At 35.9% G+C, this 17,736-nt stretch overlaps 1 protein-coding gene across 3 annotated transcripts; it reads right to left on the reverse strand.

Annotated features, from left to right (window-relative positions):
* Window positions 1–825: 825 nt before the first annotated feature.
* LOC131049098 (GDSL esterase/lipase At5g55050) lies at window positions 826–3,281 on the reverse strand. 3 transcript variants are annotated; one of them, XM_059209461.1, is made up of 5 exons: window positions 2,901–3,281; window positions 2,684–2,814; window positions 2,217–2,453; window positions 1,421–1,676; window positions 826–1,118 (listed from the first exon to the last, which is right to left on the reverse strand). In XM_059209461.1, the coding sequence occupies exons 1-5, from the start codon at window positions 3,136–3,138 to the stop codon at window positions 892–894; spliced, it is 1,089 nt and encodes a 362-aa protein (XP_059065444.1). In that variant the 5' UTR covers window positions 3,139–3,281; the 3' UTR covers window positions 826–891. The 3 variants fall into 3 exon arrangements, with proteins under 3 accessions (XP_059065444.1, XP_057839101.2, XP_059065445.1); XM_057983118.2 differs by having other exon boundaries at window positions 2,925–3,218; XM_059209462.1 differs by having other exon boundaries at window positions 2,684–2,809; window positions 2,925–3,059.
* Between the last annotated feature and the right edge of the window lie 14,455 nt (window positions 3,282–17,736).

Raw genomic sequence — 17,736 nt, forward strand, 5'->3', positions numbered from 1 at the left:
TCCTGCTTATCACTTGATGAGCTAAAGGGGCTCTTTAATGAATGGTCCATAAGGCACAACACTTGTTGAAGGTTTTGCAAATGGGGTTGCAAGCTTAGTGGGTTTAACCTTGGAGGAAACTCCATGGTAAAGTGTGCTTGAGTTGGAGTCAAACTGGGATGGGTGACCTCCCAAGAAGGCCCAATGCTTCACCTCTATGAGCATCACTTAGATGCAATGATTGTTAAGTGTACCATTCATTCTCATGAGAGATGGGTTCTTGTGAACAACTACTCATGAATCATGGGTCAATGAGTTTGACTCGAAAACTACACACTTGTATCCTGATAGCAATATCATAATAGTCTATATACATTTTAAAATATAATGATATTTATTATTTGAGTGTTTGCCTACATGATATTAAGGTAGAAAATGTTCAATTTTTTATACAAATAATTTTTAAAATGTAATGTCATAGTTTTCTTATTATCAATAAAGGATTAAAAAAAATATTATTTTCAATATCTTTTATGAATGAACTATTATTGAATCCAATTTGATGATGTAGATTGAAAACATTAAATAGTGGACTTACCAAATAAACCTCTATAAAAAGAAATTAGATTTATTAAATATCACTATATATGCTTTTGAAAGGCATAAATTTAAATTGGTAGATGTTCTACCTTAATCTTAAATGTATCTTTGATAAAATTTGAATTCACATACGTAGAATCCATGTTGTAGACACCTAGACAATGCTGAGTTCAAATCTTCTTCAATACCAAAAAAATTATTTATCCTCACAAAAACAAAATTTACTCTCAATATTTACTCCAACATAAAAAACTTCAAGTAAAATTATAGAGGTAAAGCCGACATCAAACTTAAATGCAGATTACATGAGAGTTAAATTGAGGTGGATACGAGCTGCTTAACATTGATGGGAGAGACATGATCTGCAGATCCTTCATAAAAGGTGTCCACAAGCATCTGAGCCACTATTTGGGTGGGATGATAGAGATCCCAGAATAAGTATTCTCTGCGATTTGAACAGTACTTCACTACTGGTAGACAAGCAATGCGAGCATTCAACTTTCCTGCCCCACAGCAAGCGTTCATCACATCCTTAAACCCTGCCCACAAACACATATTTGTTATTGTTTAATCATACAATGAGGAATTTGATGGAGTTTTCACTGAGAGAAATATGGACATTAATGGAAGCAGTTGGTGAGATTCACAATTGGGTTTCATCCCCAAAACTTAACTAGTCTATGAGTTTAGCACTCTGTCCAGTGAAGGCCTGAACAGAATGACTTAATGAGAACTTGAAGATCACCAGAAGTTAAAATTCACACCAAATTAACAGCATCATTTGGTACTGTTGATGAATGAAATATCACAATTTGTAAGGCTTTGTAGATGAGTGATGTACCGTATACAGAAGGATTCTGAAAATACTTGGACGCCACTCCATATGTGTTACAGAGAGCATAGCGGAAGCCTTGCAGATTTGGTGTTAGCTGTGACGCAAGGAGGGATTTCAAGGCAGTATTGAAGCTTCGAGCCAGATTGTTCTCCTCCTCAACACAATCCCCCGTTTTGTTCATCTTACTGCGCTGAGATGGGCAGCAACCAACGGCTCCAACTCCCACGCTAACAATCCTTCGCGCTCCCAGATTATATATCCTCTGAAAATTTGCCCAAATCAAAAGATGAAGCATTGTCCAAATAACTCTAGTGAAAGTATTTAATGGAGTAGAATTCAAAGCATAAAAATCCCAGATTATATATCCTCTGCAAATTTGCCCAAATCAAAAGATGAAGCATTGTCCAAATAACTACAGTGAAAGTACTTAATGAAGTACAATTCAAAGCATAAATTTAAAGTTCATAAATTCAAATTTTATATCATAAGAGTTCAAAAATTCAAATCTTATAGGATAAGGATGTACACCCCTTATTAGTCCAGAATAGTTTCATATGTACTATAAATAATCTCTGGACATAATCTCTGAACTCGAAAACAAATCTGTCTATATAACATAAAGTATAAAAAGATTCTATTTCCATTTCCATATCCATTTCAAATCTAAAACTGTTTCTCTTTCCTCAATAGCATGCAAATTGTTATATTCCTAACCATATCTGCAACATCATGTTGCAACACAATGCAATCATAAAATCCAATAGAAAGTATTAAAGCATTTTGTGTTTTGATTACAAATCACCTGCAGTTGGACCTTAAAGGTGGAAATGAGAAGATCTATGTACTGCTGAGGAGTATACTTGGCTTTCAGTTTAGAATTTGATTCAAAATAGCTGAACATGTCATTACTTCCAATGACCACCATGAACAGAGATTTTGCCACTAGTTTTTGAGCTTCCGCACTGCCCAGTTGGGCTACTAGATTTCCATGCACTGTTGCATAGTATTCCACTTGCTTGTTCATCGAAAGACTTCCTCCCTGAAATTTTCACATTTTACACTTGGGTCATCACAAAATCCCTGAAATATTAACATTTTACATGCAGATCGTCCCAAAACCCCTGAAATTTCCATATGTTAGATACGGGTGTTACAAAATCCCTAAAATTTGAAACTTTTAATGTGGTTCGTCACAAAATCCCTGAAACTTTAACATTTTCCATCTGTAATCATACTTTAATCAACAAAGGAAATCAGCTGAGGACTTACGCTGTTTTCATCAAGAATTCCTGCTCCTCCAGAGGCAAAATTGACTCCATTCAGAATGCTGCTGCTGATGTTCCCTCGACCTTCAAGGAAAAGATATGCTGGTGGGCTCCCAGCAAATCCAAGCTTCTGTGCTGCATTCAAATGCCTGAACTTTACACAAATCCTTAAAAACTAATGCATTCTAGTCACAATAAAATGAACTAAATTTCAAACTTGCCCAAGAAATCTGCAGAGTTTAGACCATTGTTGAATCTGCCAGTTGCTTTCCCATCAGGATAATCCACACCATTGTGAGGAAAATTTGCTTTTATGAGGGATAAACGTATGTGATTGTTATTGCCCACATCTACCAGAGAGTCTCCAAAGATAAACAGTGCAGGTACCAGCTGTGCATTCTGTGCATCAACATACAGGGCAACAATTATTAGTGCTACTCTCCACAATGTTGACGACATGAATCCTTTTCTGTCTCCCACTTATCACAGAACACCATGAAAGTGGAAGTGGAGTCCTTGCATTAAAGCAACCAATATATATATATATATATATATATATAAAATTTGATATGGTGGTCACAATTGCACTATTCCTCGCTTCCTTTTCAAGAAAGAGAGGCCACGTTATATTCCCACTTAAGAATTGTATAGAAGGAAGAACGTGTAGGCTTTGCCAACATGATCACAAACAGACAATGAATTTATATGAAATATCTTTCTAAATTCCTTAACGTGGCGAGAACTAGAAGATTAGGAAGGAAACTGAAAATCTATTTGTTTATCTACCCAGTTGTGGCTTAAGCCCGGACAACTGGCATTTGTCAACAAGCTTTTCTTCAGATGGTTCAGTTCTGTGTTTTTCTGAAAAAGAAAGTCTTGCTGGCGATGAAGATCGAAATAGTGGGGTCGGAGGAATGGCTTCACCTTCGCTTTGATAATTGCAAGAACTATTCCATCTGACAAACTGTTGTCTGTCCTGCAGGACAGAATGAGTGCTCTAATTGTTCAAACCATTTAACATGTACCAGCAAGACTAAAAGCAACTGGATAATAAGAAAATAAGGGAGCAAGCAATTACTTAGCACAATCTTTATGAGTGTTGTGCAGTGGTTAGTCTTTATCAGATGATAACTCTTGAGTTATAGACTAGTGTTTATATGAAAAGGAGGTGCAATGGTTATGTCGAAAGAAGGTATAGTTTGGGTGGTGATAAGGGAAGAGCATCAATTACAGTTTGAGTTCCAATTACCATTCACTTCTTGCTCATGCAATCCTGCAATTACTAACTTTAAAGAAATAAAAAAATTGATAACTAAAAAGTTCATTAATATATTTCACATGTATTAATAGTCGCTCGCTTTTTAGCTTTTTTTGCTCCATAATTGGCTTATTTGTGTAAGAAGACGACTAACTTAAAAGATTGATTACATATAATACATTTGTTGTTAACATAGATGAATGCGAGAAATGCAACTTTATTTAAATTGCTTTGTTGTGCAAAATGTTTTTATAATACATATTTTTTTACAACATATGAAAATTATTAACTTAAGAGATTGATTACATACAATAAATTTGTTGTTGGTTGTTGAGATATTTTCTATACAACTAGTATAGTTCAAAAAGCATACAAAATTTTGTGTGGTTTAGGTGGAGACTATGTGCACCTATTCATTATTTGTCCTATTCTCCAAAATCTTTTTGCCTTTGTTGTTCCTTGATGTCAAACAAATGCTTCATTGTAATAAAAAAAAAGTCTAAAGTGAACGAAACAACAAAAAAATGTAAACAACTATCAACTTTAAAAACTCTGAACTGCAAAAATCGATGAAAAACAATGGAAAACCAACAACAACAAAAAATATCTAACTCCAAACATTGCAATTGTCTTGAAAAGCTAGTTACTTTTGTATAAGGAACAACTTCGACATAAATATTAAAAAATAACATGAAGGTAGGTATATCGAAAGTTTTCATAAAATGTTAAAATGGGATTTTTTTTATAACCACCTAAATAGTTAGATATATAGATTGGATAATGTTTAATCACTCGTTCAATAGGACATACATAGATGATCTTCACAATGACCTTCATTTTCCTCCTCTCCACTAGGCCTCAAGCCTATGAATCAACCTTGGACCTTCGAACCAAGTCCTTTGGTTCTAGGCCCATTTGATGTTTTAGTCCCTATAACTAGGTTTTCCTTGTACCTCCACCTTTCTTTGTTCATTCCACTAGGTACAAACCCTCAAGTAGAATTACGACCTTGGGACATAGTTCGACGTCCTTGGTTCTCATTGTTCCCTAATCCCCTATAAAATCCTAGTCCGAATCCACGTTCCTCATGCAATCTCGATCCCCTTTTCCTCTTTGGTCACACAACTCAATATTCTTCGTATGATCTATTCTCTTATGTTTCCCCTCAAACCTTGTGCATTCACACAGACTCTACACCTCACCTAATTTCTAGGTCTTCAATCCATTTTAACCCTTTTCACCTAATTTATCCTTCTTTAGTTCATCCTTTCCCTAGATCCCAAGCCTCTATGAGAACCTCACACTTTAACATTTGGTTCCTAATCCTTTTTTCTTCATATGCCTCAAACCCTACTTCTCCCAATTTTTCATGGTTCCTTGTTCATTATTTTTCTTCTCCTATTGTTCTTGGTAATGTTACCTAATCCTAAAAGTGTGAAATTGGCATAGGTGCGTTGTTGAATTTCTTGGAGGTTCAAGAAATTATTGAACCTCTAACCAAGTTTAAAATATCTCACAATATCCAACATAGGACATGACTAAAATATGGTTAAGTGGTTTCAAAGAGTTACATGTCCTATAACTGTTAGCCACAACAATGAAGGAAAACTGAGAGGGGGGGTGAATCAATTTTCACCTTATCAACAAACTTAATCACAAATACAAATCAGATAAACTGCAACAATAACAAAGATAGGCAAATTGACAACACCACACACAACATCAAGATTTTGACATGGAAAACCTGGTTAAGGGAAAAACCACAGTGGGAACCTACCCACAATAAGATGATACTTTGTAGTAGTATGTGTAAATATTACAATGGGGAATGCACATGCATCCAGACACACTGCCTAGAGATCACGACTCAAAAGATAATGACCCAGATGGCTACAACCATCAAGGAATTCTCACTTACTTACAACAAGATTCAAACTACAATCCGGAAAGAATGAACTGCAATAATAGCATCTGCAAATGCCTGATGACAGTTCCAGTTAAGCACAATTGTCGGCTCTACAACGTCAATCTCTACTCAATACACTACACCGAAATATGAATTCTTATTCGCACATACGCCACTCTCTGATAATGCAGACACAACCTCGATACCTAAATTACATGACAATATCACCTATTTATACAATTCATCAACCTTGATAACAAGGTCGGCTAAACCCTTGATAACAAGGTCGGCTAAACCCTCAACTCATAATTACAAAGTTACATCATACGATACAAAGATCAACCATCAGACCAATATAAGTATATACATGACATAATTGTTAATCCTATGAGGGTCTAGTTAATACTGAGAGGGGGGGTGATCAATATTAAGACCAATTGAAACTTTAAACCAAAAACAAACTTATATCAAATCCGAAACCATTTATCAAATGTCTCAACTTCTTTTATCAAATCTAATGACCTCTTTATTAGATTTGCTTAACACATTAATCAAATCATTTACCACATCTATCAATTCTTTCACCACTTAAGCAATCATATAACTTGATCATTTACCAACTCATTATCCTTATCAGTTAGATCAAACACTTTTTCTAACAACTCTTATCTGGGTCAGTAACCTTTGATAAACCTCTGATAAAACATCATAACCGGTGTACTCAGAAATAGTGCATGAAATGTAACATAAACAAGAACATCGCATGAAAAGCATTCCGCACATGAACACCATAAGTTTTTGACGTGGAAACCCGAATATGGAAAAACCATGGTGGGAGTTGGAACCCACACATATTTGTACTCTTTTGAAGTATGCCCTGTTAGGAGCTTACAATACACCATGTTAGGAGCAGACCCTATTAGGAGTCACCCGGTTAAGGGATTTTCCTAGCGGCCCGATAAGGAGCTTGTTGATCTATGAGGATCAACCTCATGAGAGGATTTAACAATATTTTGAGAGTTTCCCTGTTAGGGGACTTAAATGTTTAAGGCCTGTTAGGACCTACATGATTAAAGGATTTAACCTGTTGCAACTATTAGGGAGCAACAGTGAAAAAGTGATATGTAACTTGCACTTCTCAGCTTGCTTGATCAGATCTAATTATGCTCAACACTCTACAACTCTTAGGAAGATCTCACACTTCACTTGGACAGATCAACACATTCTCTTAGACCACTGACACAATAAACATCAACTGTACCATCTAAATAGCCATCTCAACTAGGTCGGCCACTAAACCATAATTACATTATGAATTTACAATACAAATCATTACATCAAATTACAATGCAATATCAACCATTGGTTGATCGTAACCCATCACGAAAATCCAATCTGTACCAAAGTCAAAACCTCAAAACACTCCACTAAGTGTTTCGCTGTCTCCCAAGAAATTCTTCCTTGAATCGCGCCAAAACAACAACCAAATCATTTCACGCGGGTTATATCGTGTTACCACCTTCATGTAGACTCGTCATCGATCACTGTCATAACAAAAAACATTATTGGTTTGATGATTTCTTCACCGGTCTTAAACCCTACTAAAACCTTAGCAAAACTTAATTAGAAATTTGAAACACGCCTTCCAGTAGTCATCACAAGTTCTGGTTCTAGTCAAATACTCCTTTCCATGATACAAGTTCACAATCTAAACCACAAATCACCAATCATCGCCAATCGTCGGATCCAATCAAAACATCTCTCATATACCAATTAAAGTCCTATTTCATAGACTTCAGTTTTCTGTCAGTAAACCAAATCACTTAGATGACAAAACAAAACATCAGGAATACCATTAATCATCATTTGACATCAGTTGCCATCAATGACAACATAAATAACTGATCAAGTCATCTAATCACAAAATCTCAATCTCTTCATCACAAATAGACTTTTATCCTTTACGAATGCAGTCATCCATTTTCAACTGCATCACCTCATATGTGTCAGTAATGCCAAATGCCAACATTCTCCCCCTTTGGCATTGATGGCAACACCAATCAGATATACAATTAGAGTAACATCATCATCTGCAACTAGTTTGCTGATATCACATCATTTGTCAGTTCTCCTCCTTCTGTCTTCTCCCCCTTAACCAATGCTTCTCTCAATCTGATCTTCAACTTCTCCCATATATGATTTCTTTTCTTCTCCCATATCTGTCATATATGATTTCTATTCTTCTCCTCCTTTGACAACAATGCCAAAGGTATAAATGCATTACTTGTCTTCAATTATGTTGTTGCCTCTTCCATCATCTCAGGGCATTAAAATTATATCAAAGCATTAAATCAGTACTTAACATCGGAGTTGCTCCCCCAAACGAGTAGTCTACACCTTCATCAATCATTAGTGAAAGATAAACATGAAATCCATAGGATTGATGGAGATAGCATTAAATCAGTACTTAACATCGGAGTTGCTCCCCCAAAACAAGTAGTCTACACATTCATCAATCATTAGTGAAAGATAAACATGAAATCCATAGGATTGATGGATCTCCATCATTCTAGTTCTTCCGATGTAGGAGTCTAACCCCTAGTTTACCTCTAAGAAACTCAAAGGCAGCCTTCAGTAAGGGCTTAGTAAAGATATCAGCTAACTGATCTTTACTCTTCACATATTCCATCTTCACCTGTTTTTCTTGAACTCTTTCCCTTAGGAAATGATACTTCAATTCAATGTGCTTGGTTCTAGAATGAAGTACATGATTCTTAGAAATGTTTATTGCACTTGTATTATCACAATAGATAGTCACTGGTTCAGACATATCTATCTTGAATCCTTCTAGCACATGTCTCATCCATATTGCCTACATGCAATTTATGGATGCAGCTACATACTCTGCTTCAGCTATAGATTGAGAAACACATGTTTGTTTCTTGCTTGTCCATGCTACTAATCTTCCACCAAGTAGAAAAGCTCCACCAGTTGTGCTTTTTTGATCATCCACATTACCTACCCAATCAGCATCAGTAAAGACATCCAAATTAAAATCTCCTTTATAGGGATACCATAAACCATAGTCTATTGTGCCTTTGAGATACCAAAAAATTCTCTTCACAGCCACCATGTGACTCTCCCTAGGCTCTTTTTGAAATCTAGCTTCTAATCCAACAACATGAGCAATGTTCAGTCTAGTATGAACAACATAGTGTAACTTGCCAATCATAGATCTGTACTCTTTTCGCTAACAACAGGGGAATCATCTTGCTCTGACAACTTGCAGCTTGTTACCATTGGTGTTCCTACCGATTTGCAGTCTTCCATGCCAAAAGTATTCAACACCTCTTTGATATAGTTGGTCTGACAAATAAAGATACCACCATCCAATTGTTGAACCTGTAAGCCAATAAAGAACTTTATTTCACAGATTAGAGACATTTCAAATTCCTTTTTTATTATATCAACAAAATCCATAGACATATCATCATTTCCTCCAAAACATATGTCATCTACAAACACTTCTGCTATCAACATCGTATCTCCATAAGTCTTCAAATAGATGTTGTTGTCTTCATTGGTACGTTGGAATCCAATTTTGATCAAATGTGCATGTAACCTCTCATACCATGCTCTCGGTGCCTGCTTTAGACCATATAGTGCTTTGTGCAATTTACACACCATGTTTTTATCATCAGTCAAGGAAAATCCATCTGATTGTTCAATGTATACTTCTTCTTCTAGATTCCCATTTAGAAAGGCTAATTTGACATCCATTTGGTAAACTTTGAATCCCTTATATGCAAAAAATGCCAACAACATTCTAACTCCTTCTAATCTAGCAACATGTGTAAATATTTCACCATAATCCTCCTCTTCTTCTTGAGCATACCCTTTGCAGGCTACCTTGCCTTGTTTCTTACAATTCTTCCTTCTTCATCCAATTTATTATGAAAGACCCATTTTGTTCCAATTACATTCTTATCCTCCGGTCTAGGAACAAGTGACCATGTTTGATTCTTCTCAATTTGATCTAATTCTTCATTTATGGCATTCACCCAATTGTCATCTTTTAGTGTTTCCTTAACTGTCTTGGGTTCAATTGTAGATATCAAACATGAGTTCTCTTAGATATTTCTCCCGGTTTGCACACCTACATTCTTATCACCAATTATCTGCTCTTGTGAATGGTTCAATTTGACATATCCAGGTATTTCCTGTGTCGTTTTTGCATCTTCTGCATTAGGTTCTACATTTTCTTCATCACGGTCATCGCTTACCAGTTGAGCATCTAATTCTGCATTTGTCTGTTCTTCATTATTCTTTGCCTCTGGTTCAATGATCACAAGTTTTTCCTTATTATCATCCTTTTCAGGTTCTGATCTGCTTGTACCTTCAGACTTATTAGATAGATCACCAACTTTTACATTAGCACTTTCAACAATTTTCTTAGTTCTCTTATTGTAACATTTATATGCCTTACTCTTAGAAGAGTAACCAAGAAAAATTCCTTCATCAGATTTTGCATCAAATTTATCAGTGTAGTTATCTCTCTTAATAAAACATTGACTTCCAAATTTTTTTAAATAACTTACACAAGGTTTTTTTCCATACCATAACTCATAGGGTGTCTTATTGTTACCTCTCTTTACCAGTACCCGGTTTAAAGTGTACATAGTAGTATTGACCACTTCTCTCCAAAACATTTTGGATACATCACTCTATAATAACATGGTTCTTGCACCTTCAACAATTGTTATGTTCATTCTTTATGCTATGCCATTCTGTTGTGGTGTCCTCAGAGCAAACATCTGTCTCTTGATAACTTGTTCATCACAATACTTAACAAATTCATCATATGTGAATTCACCTCCTCAGTATGATCTTAAACACTTCAAGTTCTTACTGGTTTCCTTCTCAACTAGAGCTTTAAATGATTTAAATTTACTAAATGCTTCTGATTTCTCCTTCAAAAATGTTACCCACATCATTTTAGAATAGTCATCAGTGAAAATCATGAAATACCTATCACCGTAATAACTCTTTGATCTCATAGGTTCACATAGATCAGTATGTACCAAATCTAAAATATTCTCAGAGATAAAAGTCTTTCTCTTGAAATAAATAGAGGTCATCTTACCGATTTGACAATCTTTGCATATCACACTATATGTGGTTTGACAATTTGGGGAAATCCTCTTACAACACTTGACTTGCTTATATTAACCAAATTATCAAAATTAACATGACAACATTTTTTATGCCATAACCAACTGTCTTCCATTCTTGAAACCAAATAATTATTAATATTATTATTCAAATGGAATAAGTTACCTCTAGTTTGCTTCCCAATAGCAACAAGTTCACCATTACCTTCAAGAATTCTACAGACTCCACTTTTAAACTCAAGCAAATAAACTTTATCATTGAGCTGACCAACACTTGAAAGACCAAGCTTTAGACCATCAACCCAAAACACATCATCAACATTACTCTTCCCATTTAGAGAAATTGAACCTTTATCTTTCACCATGCAGGGAGAGTTATTACCAAATCTAACAACACCTCCATCAAATTCATCAAGGGTTATGAACTTACTTTTGTCTCCAGTCATGTGGTGTGAACAACCACTATCTATAATCCATCCATCACTATTCTCCATATGAGATACTAGTGTCTTTTCATCTGTCAGTTCCTCCTTCACGGTTACAAACAGAATTTCCTCATTGTCATCTTCATCTTCAGACTCCTCATCGGTCACACCTTCATCTACTGCAACATAACAATGTTTCTTGCCCTTTCCTTTCAATCTTCTAAAATTCTCTTTTTTATCAGTGTTAGGGAAGTTAGCAACAATATGACCAATTTAACTACAAGAGAAACACTTCAAAGGTAGCTTTCCCTTATACTTACCGATACCTCTTGGAAATCTTTTTGCTAACAGTGCCTCAAGTTCCATCACTTGATCTTCATTGTCTTCATTTCCTCAGTTACTTCCATGACTTGACCTGCACTCATGATTTTGACATATATATTTTCCTTTTCTAGCAGATGAACCGGTAAAAGAAGTTTTAAAGGCAAATTCAGTAGTTTTTGTCACACTATTGTCAAAACTATTTAACTCAAAGGATGTAAGCTTACCAATCAATGAATCAACAGTTACCTTATCCTTTGAAATAACTCTAAGTTCTTGAATCGCATATACTCTTATAGCATATTGAGGTTGAAGAGTTCTAAGTATTTTACTTACTATTGCATCATCTTCCATTTTACCTCCAGCTCTCTTTATGCCACCAACAAATTCTTTGATTTCCTGACCATACTATGCAATATTTTCTCCTTCAAGCATTCTCATGTCATGGAACTTTCTTCTCAAGCTTTCCTCTTTGGCTCTTTAAACATGCTCATCTCCTCCATAGATTGTATCTAACTTTTCCCAAACCTCACCCGTAGTTTCCAATCCTTCAACATCAATATATTCTGAATTAGATAAAGTACTTACAATAGCTTCTAGGGCTTGCATGTTATCTTGTTGCTCTCTGAGTTCATTTGGTATTAAGGGAGTAGTGGTAGGAGCAACATATGTTGTTTCAACTTGCTTCCAATATTGTGCACCAAGACCTTTGATGTAGATCTTCATTCTGTCTTTCCAGGTCTTGTAATTATCCTTATTAAACTTAGGATCCTCTTTCTTCATCATCTTGAATTCCTCAGAATCTTTCCCTCAAGCGGTTAGGCTTTCAGCACACAAAGGACCAAAGCTTTGATACCAATTGTTAATCCTATGAGGATCTAGTTAATACTAAGAGGGCGAGTGAATCAATATTAAGACCAATCAAAACTTTAAACCAAAAAAAAACTTATATCACATCTGAAACCATTTATCAAATGTCTCAACTTCTTTTATCAGATCTAACAACCTCTTTATCAGATTTTCTTAACACATTAATCAAATAATTTACCACATCTATCAATTCTTTCACCACTTAAGCAATCATATAAACTTGATCATTTACCAACTCATTATCCTTATCAATTAGATTAAACACTTACTCTAACAACTCTTATCAGTATTGGTAACCTTTGATAAACCTTTGATAAAACATCATAACCGGTGTACTCAAAAATAGTGCATGAAATATAACATAAACAAGAACATCACATGAAAAACATTCCACAGATGAACACCATAATTTTTTGACGTGGAAACCCAAATAGGGAAAAACCACGGTGGGAGTTGGCACCCACACATATTTGTACTCTTTTGAAGTACGTCCTATTAGGAGCTTACAATACACCCTGTTAGGAGTCACCCGATTAAGGGATTTTCCTATCAGCCCATTTAGGAGCTTGATGATCTGTTAGGATCAACCTCGTGAGAGGATTTAACACTCTTTTGAGAGTTGCCCTGTTAGGGGACTTAAATGTTTAAGGCCTATTAGGACCTACCCGACTAAGGGATTTAACCTACTACAACTGTTAGGGAACAACAGTGCAAAAGTGATTTGTAACTTGCACTTCTCAGCTTGCTCGATCAGATCTAGTTATGCTCAACACTCTACAACTCTCAAGAATATCTCACACTTCACTTGGACGTCTCAACACATTCTCTTAGACCACCGACAGAATAAACATCAACTGTGCCATCTAAATAGCCATCTCAACTAGGTCGGCCACTAAACCATAATTACATCATGAATTTACGATACAAATCAAAAGAGATCATCTCAAATCAATATATAGATCATTACATCAAATTACAATGCAATATCAACCGTTGGTTGATCGTAACCTCAAAACACTCCACTAAACGTTTCATTATTTCCCAAGAAATTCTTCTTTGAATTGCGCCAAAACAACAATCAAATCATTTCACGTGGGTTGTGTCGTGTTACCACCTTCATGTAGACTCGTCGTTGATCACTGTCATAACAAAAATTATTACCAGTTTGATGATTTCTTCATCGGTCTTAAACCCTACTAAAACCTTAGCAAAACTTCATCATAATTTGTAACATGCCTTTCGGTAGTCATCACAAGTTCTGGTTCCGGTCAGATACTTCTTTCTATGATACAAGTTCACAATCTAAACCACAAATAACAAATCATCGCTGATCGTCGGATCCAATCAAAACATCTCTGCTTTACAGGTAAGTCCTATTTCACAGAATTCAGTTTTCTGCCGGTAAACCCTATCTTCTGGTAAACCAAATTGTTGAAATGTGGTGACTGATCAACAAAGTATTGTACACTCAGCACGTATCCTCATCGGGGTCTGGGGCTGGGCCGGGCCTCGGGTAGGGGTTCAGAGGCGGGAGCCCCCGAGAAATTTTTTTGGGGGTATTTTTTTGATGAAAATCGATATTGTAATAAAACCCTAAAAAGGCTGACTTTGTTTTTGCCCTAAAAATGCATGTTATAAGCGGTTGGGATGCTTAAGGCATTGTAAGGTTGATGTACTATTTTTGCTAGATAATAATAAAGATTGGACGACTGTATATGGTGGACGTAACCCATTCTGGGTGAACCACGTTAAATCTCTATGTTATCTGTGTCCTATTTTATTTCTTTATCTTTTGTATTTAATCTGCATATAATTGTTAGTTCATATTTGCTTCGGATCTGCTTGAAACCCTAACAATTGGTATTAGAGCGAGGTATTCTGTAAATTGGTAGGACTCAAATTTGAGTGGGAGAAATGGAGGATTCCAAATTCAAGGTCGAAAAGTTTAACGACCAGAATTATCAGTTATGGAAAATGCAGATGGAGGATTACCTGTATCAAAAGGATTTGTGGCGGCCATTGGAAGGAAAAGCAAAGAAACCGACCACAATGTCAGATGAAGAGTGGGACATTTTAGATAGAAAGGCACTGGGATCCATTTGATTGTGCCTTGCGCCATCTGTAGCATTCAATATAACAGAAGCAAAAATGACTGTAGATTTGATACAATTACATGAATTTAATACAATTACTAGTCAATTACATGAAAATGAGTGAGGGAGGATCCGTAGCGGAGCACTTAAATGAATTTAATACAATTACCAGTCAATTAGCTTCGGTAAAAATTACTTTTGCAGAAGAGGTTGGGCTCTCTTGATTTTATGTTCTTTGCCAGAAAGATGGAATAGCTTGGTTATGGTTGTAAGTAACTCTATCTCTGGTAAAAATACTTTGGTATTTGATGATATTGTTAGTGTTATCCTAAGCAAGGAAATGCGAAGGAAAAGCACAGGTGAGACTCCAACATCATCGGGTACTGTTTTGAATGTGGAGAACAGAGGAAGATCAAAGGAAAGAGGAAAAGGCCCTAGGAATGAGAAGTCACGAGGGAAGTCAAAGAAAGGATGCTCTCAATCTAGAGGAAAGAAAGATTGTTGGTATTGTGGAAAGCCTGGTCATCTAAAGAAAGACGGTTGGTCTCGGAAAAACAAAGAAGGAGACAAAAATGAAAATGATAGTAAGGAAGCTAATATTGCAAGTAATACTTTACAAGATGTTTTAATCTTATGTTTGGATAATGTTAATGATTCCTGGGTAATAGATTCTGGGGCTTCATTTCATGCTACACCCCATAGAAAATATTTTCTAGATTATGTTCAAGGTGATTTTGGACAAGTATATTTGGGTGATGATGAGCCCTGTCAAATTGTTGGAAAAGGAAAGATAAAGATCAAGTTGCAGAATGGTAATGACTGGTTTCTGTAGGAGGTAAGACATGTTCCTAATTTAAGAAGAAATTTAATTTCTGCAGGGTAACTAGGTAGTGAAGGTTGCATAGTTACCTTCTCAGACAGTATGTGGAAGGTCACTAAAGGATCATTAGTAGTAGCTAAAGGTGCGAAGGTAGGCACATTATATTTGTGTACTGGTAACACTTACTCTACCTTAGTTGCTACATATAAAGTTACTGCAGAGACAACAACAATAGATGTTGCAAGAACAGATTCGATAATGTGGCACCATAGGCTTGAGCACATGAGTGAGAAAGGGATGAAAATCCTTCACTCCAAAAATCTATTACCAGGACTAAAGAAGATTGATTTAGAGTTCTATGAAAACTCTGTTTATGGTAAACAGAAAAGAGTCAGATTTCTCAAGGTTGGGAAAGAGAAGAAGAGTGAGAATTAGAGCTTGTACATTTAGATGTATGGGGACCGGCTCAGGTATCATCTCTTAGTGGCTCTTGTTATTATGTTATTTTTATTGATGACTCAACCAGAAAAACACGGGTATATTTCCTAAAACAAAAATTAGATGTTTTTGAAACTTTTAAGAAATGGAAAGCTTTGGTTGAGAATGAGACAGGAAAAAAGTTGAAGTGTCTCAGATCGGATAATGGAGGTGAGTATTGCAGAAAAGCATTTGAAGATTACTGCTCCTTAAATGGGATTAGAAAGCAAAAGACAGTTCCAGGAACTCCACAAGAAAATGGTGTCTCAGAGAGAATGAATAGGACTATCATGGAACGCGCGAGGAGCATGAGATTGTATGCTGGATTGCCCTTACATTTTTTGGCAGATGTTGTACATACTGATGTCTATTTGATAAATAGAGGACCTTCAACCCCTTTGGATGGTGGTATTCCAGAGGAGGCATGGACTAGTAAAAAGGTAAATTATTCTTTTCTAAAAACTTTTGGTTGCGAAGCTTTTGTCCATGTTGATAAAGAAAATAGAACCAAGCTTGATGCTAAATCTCAGAAATGTACCTTCATTGGATATGGAATAGATGAATATGGCTATCGGTTATGGGATTTTGAAAATAAGAAAATAATTAGAAGTAGAGATGTTATATTCAATGAGAAGGTTATGTATAAAGAACAGATGCAGGAAAAGAAGCATGAACAGGACAAACAAGAATATGTGGTGTTGGATGAGATTCCTGAAAATGAAATGCCACAGGTACCTGATGCTCAGCAACAACGGATTGTCCCACAAACTCCTGCAAGTGTTAGATGTTCTACAAGGACAAGTAGACCCCCTGAAAGATTTTCTCCTTCTTTGTATTCTATTTTATTAACGGATTCTGGTGAACCAGAAGAATATGAAGAAGCAATACAGGTAGATGCCAAACAACAGTGGGAGCTAGGCATGAAAGAGGACATGGACTCCTTGATGAAAAATAAGACTTGGGACTTAGTCCCTTTACTTGCAGAAAAAAGAGCCTTGCCTAACAAATGAGTTTATCTACTGAAGGAGGAGGAAGGAGGTCAGAAAAGATATAAGGCCAGACTTGTGGTAAAAGGTTTTGCACAGAAAAAGGGTATAGATTATGATGAAATATTTTCTCCAGTTGTAAAAATAACTTCAATTAGAACTATACTTAGTCTTGTGGTTGCAGATGATTTACATCTTGAATAATTAGATGTCAAAACAGCTTTTCTCCATGGAGATTTGGAGGAGGAAATTTACATGTTGCAACCATAGGGATATGAGGTCAAAGGTAAGGAGAACTTGGTGTGCAGGTTGAAGAAAAGTATGTATGGCCTAAAGCAAGCACCCCGGCAATGGTATTTAAATTTTGATAGTTTCATGGCTGAACACGGTTATCATAGATGTCATTCTGATCATTGTGTATATTTTAAGAGATTTGATAATGACAGTTATATTATCTTATTGCTTTATGTTGATGACATGCTTGTTGCTGGGTCTAACATGCAACATATAAATGATCTTAAACAGAAATTAGCCAGGTCATTTGCTATGAAGGATTTGGGTGCAGCTAAGCAAATTTTGGGTATGAGGATTACACGGGACAGAAAAAATAGAACCTTGAATTTGTCCCAAAGTGAGTATATAAAGAAGGTGTTGAAAAGATTTAACATGCAGGATGCAAAAGCAGTTAGTACACCTTTGGCTAGTCATTTCAAATTGACTAAGGAGATGT

The sequence above is a fragment of the Cryptomeria japonica genome, chromosome 7, assembly GCF_030272615.1.
Source record: "Cryptomeria japonica chromosome 7, Sugi_1.0, whole genome shotgun sequence".
Taxonomy (NCBI): domain Eukaryota; kingdom Viridiplantae; phylum Streptophyta; class Pinopsida; order Cupressales; family Cupressaceae; genus Cryptomeria; species Cryptomeria japonica.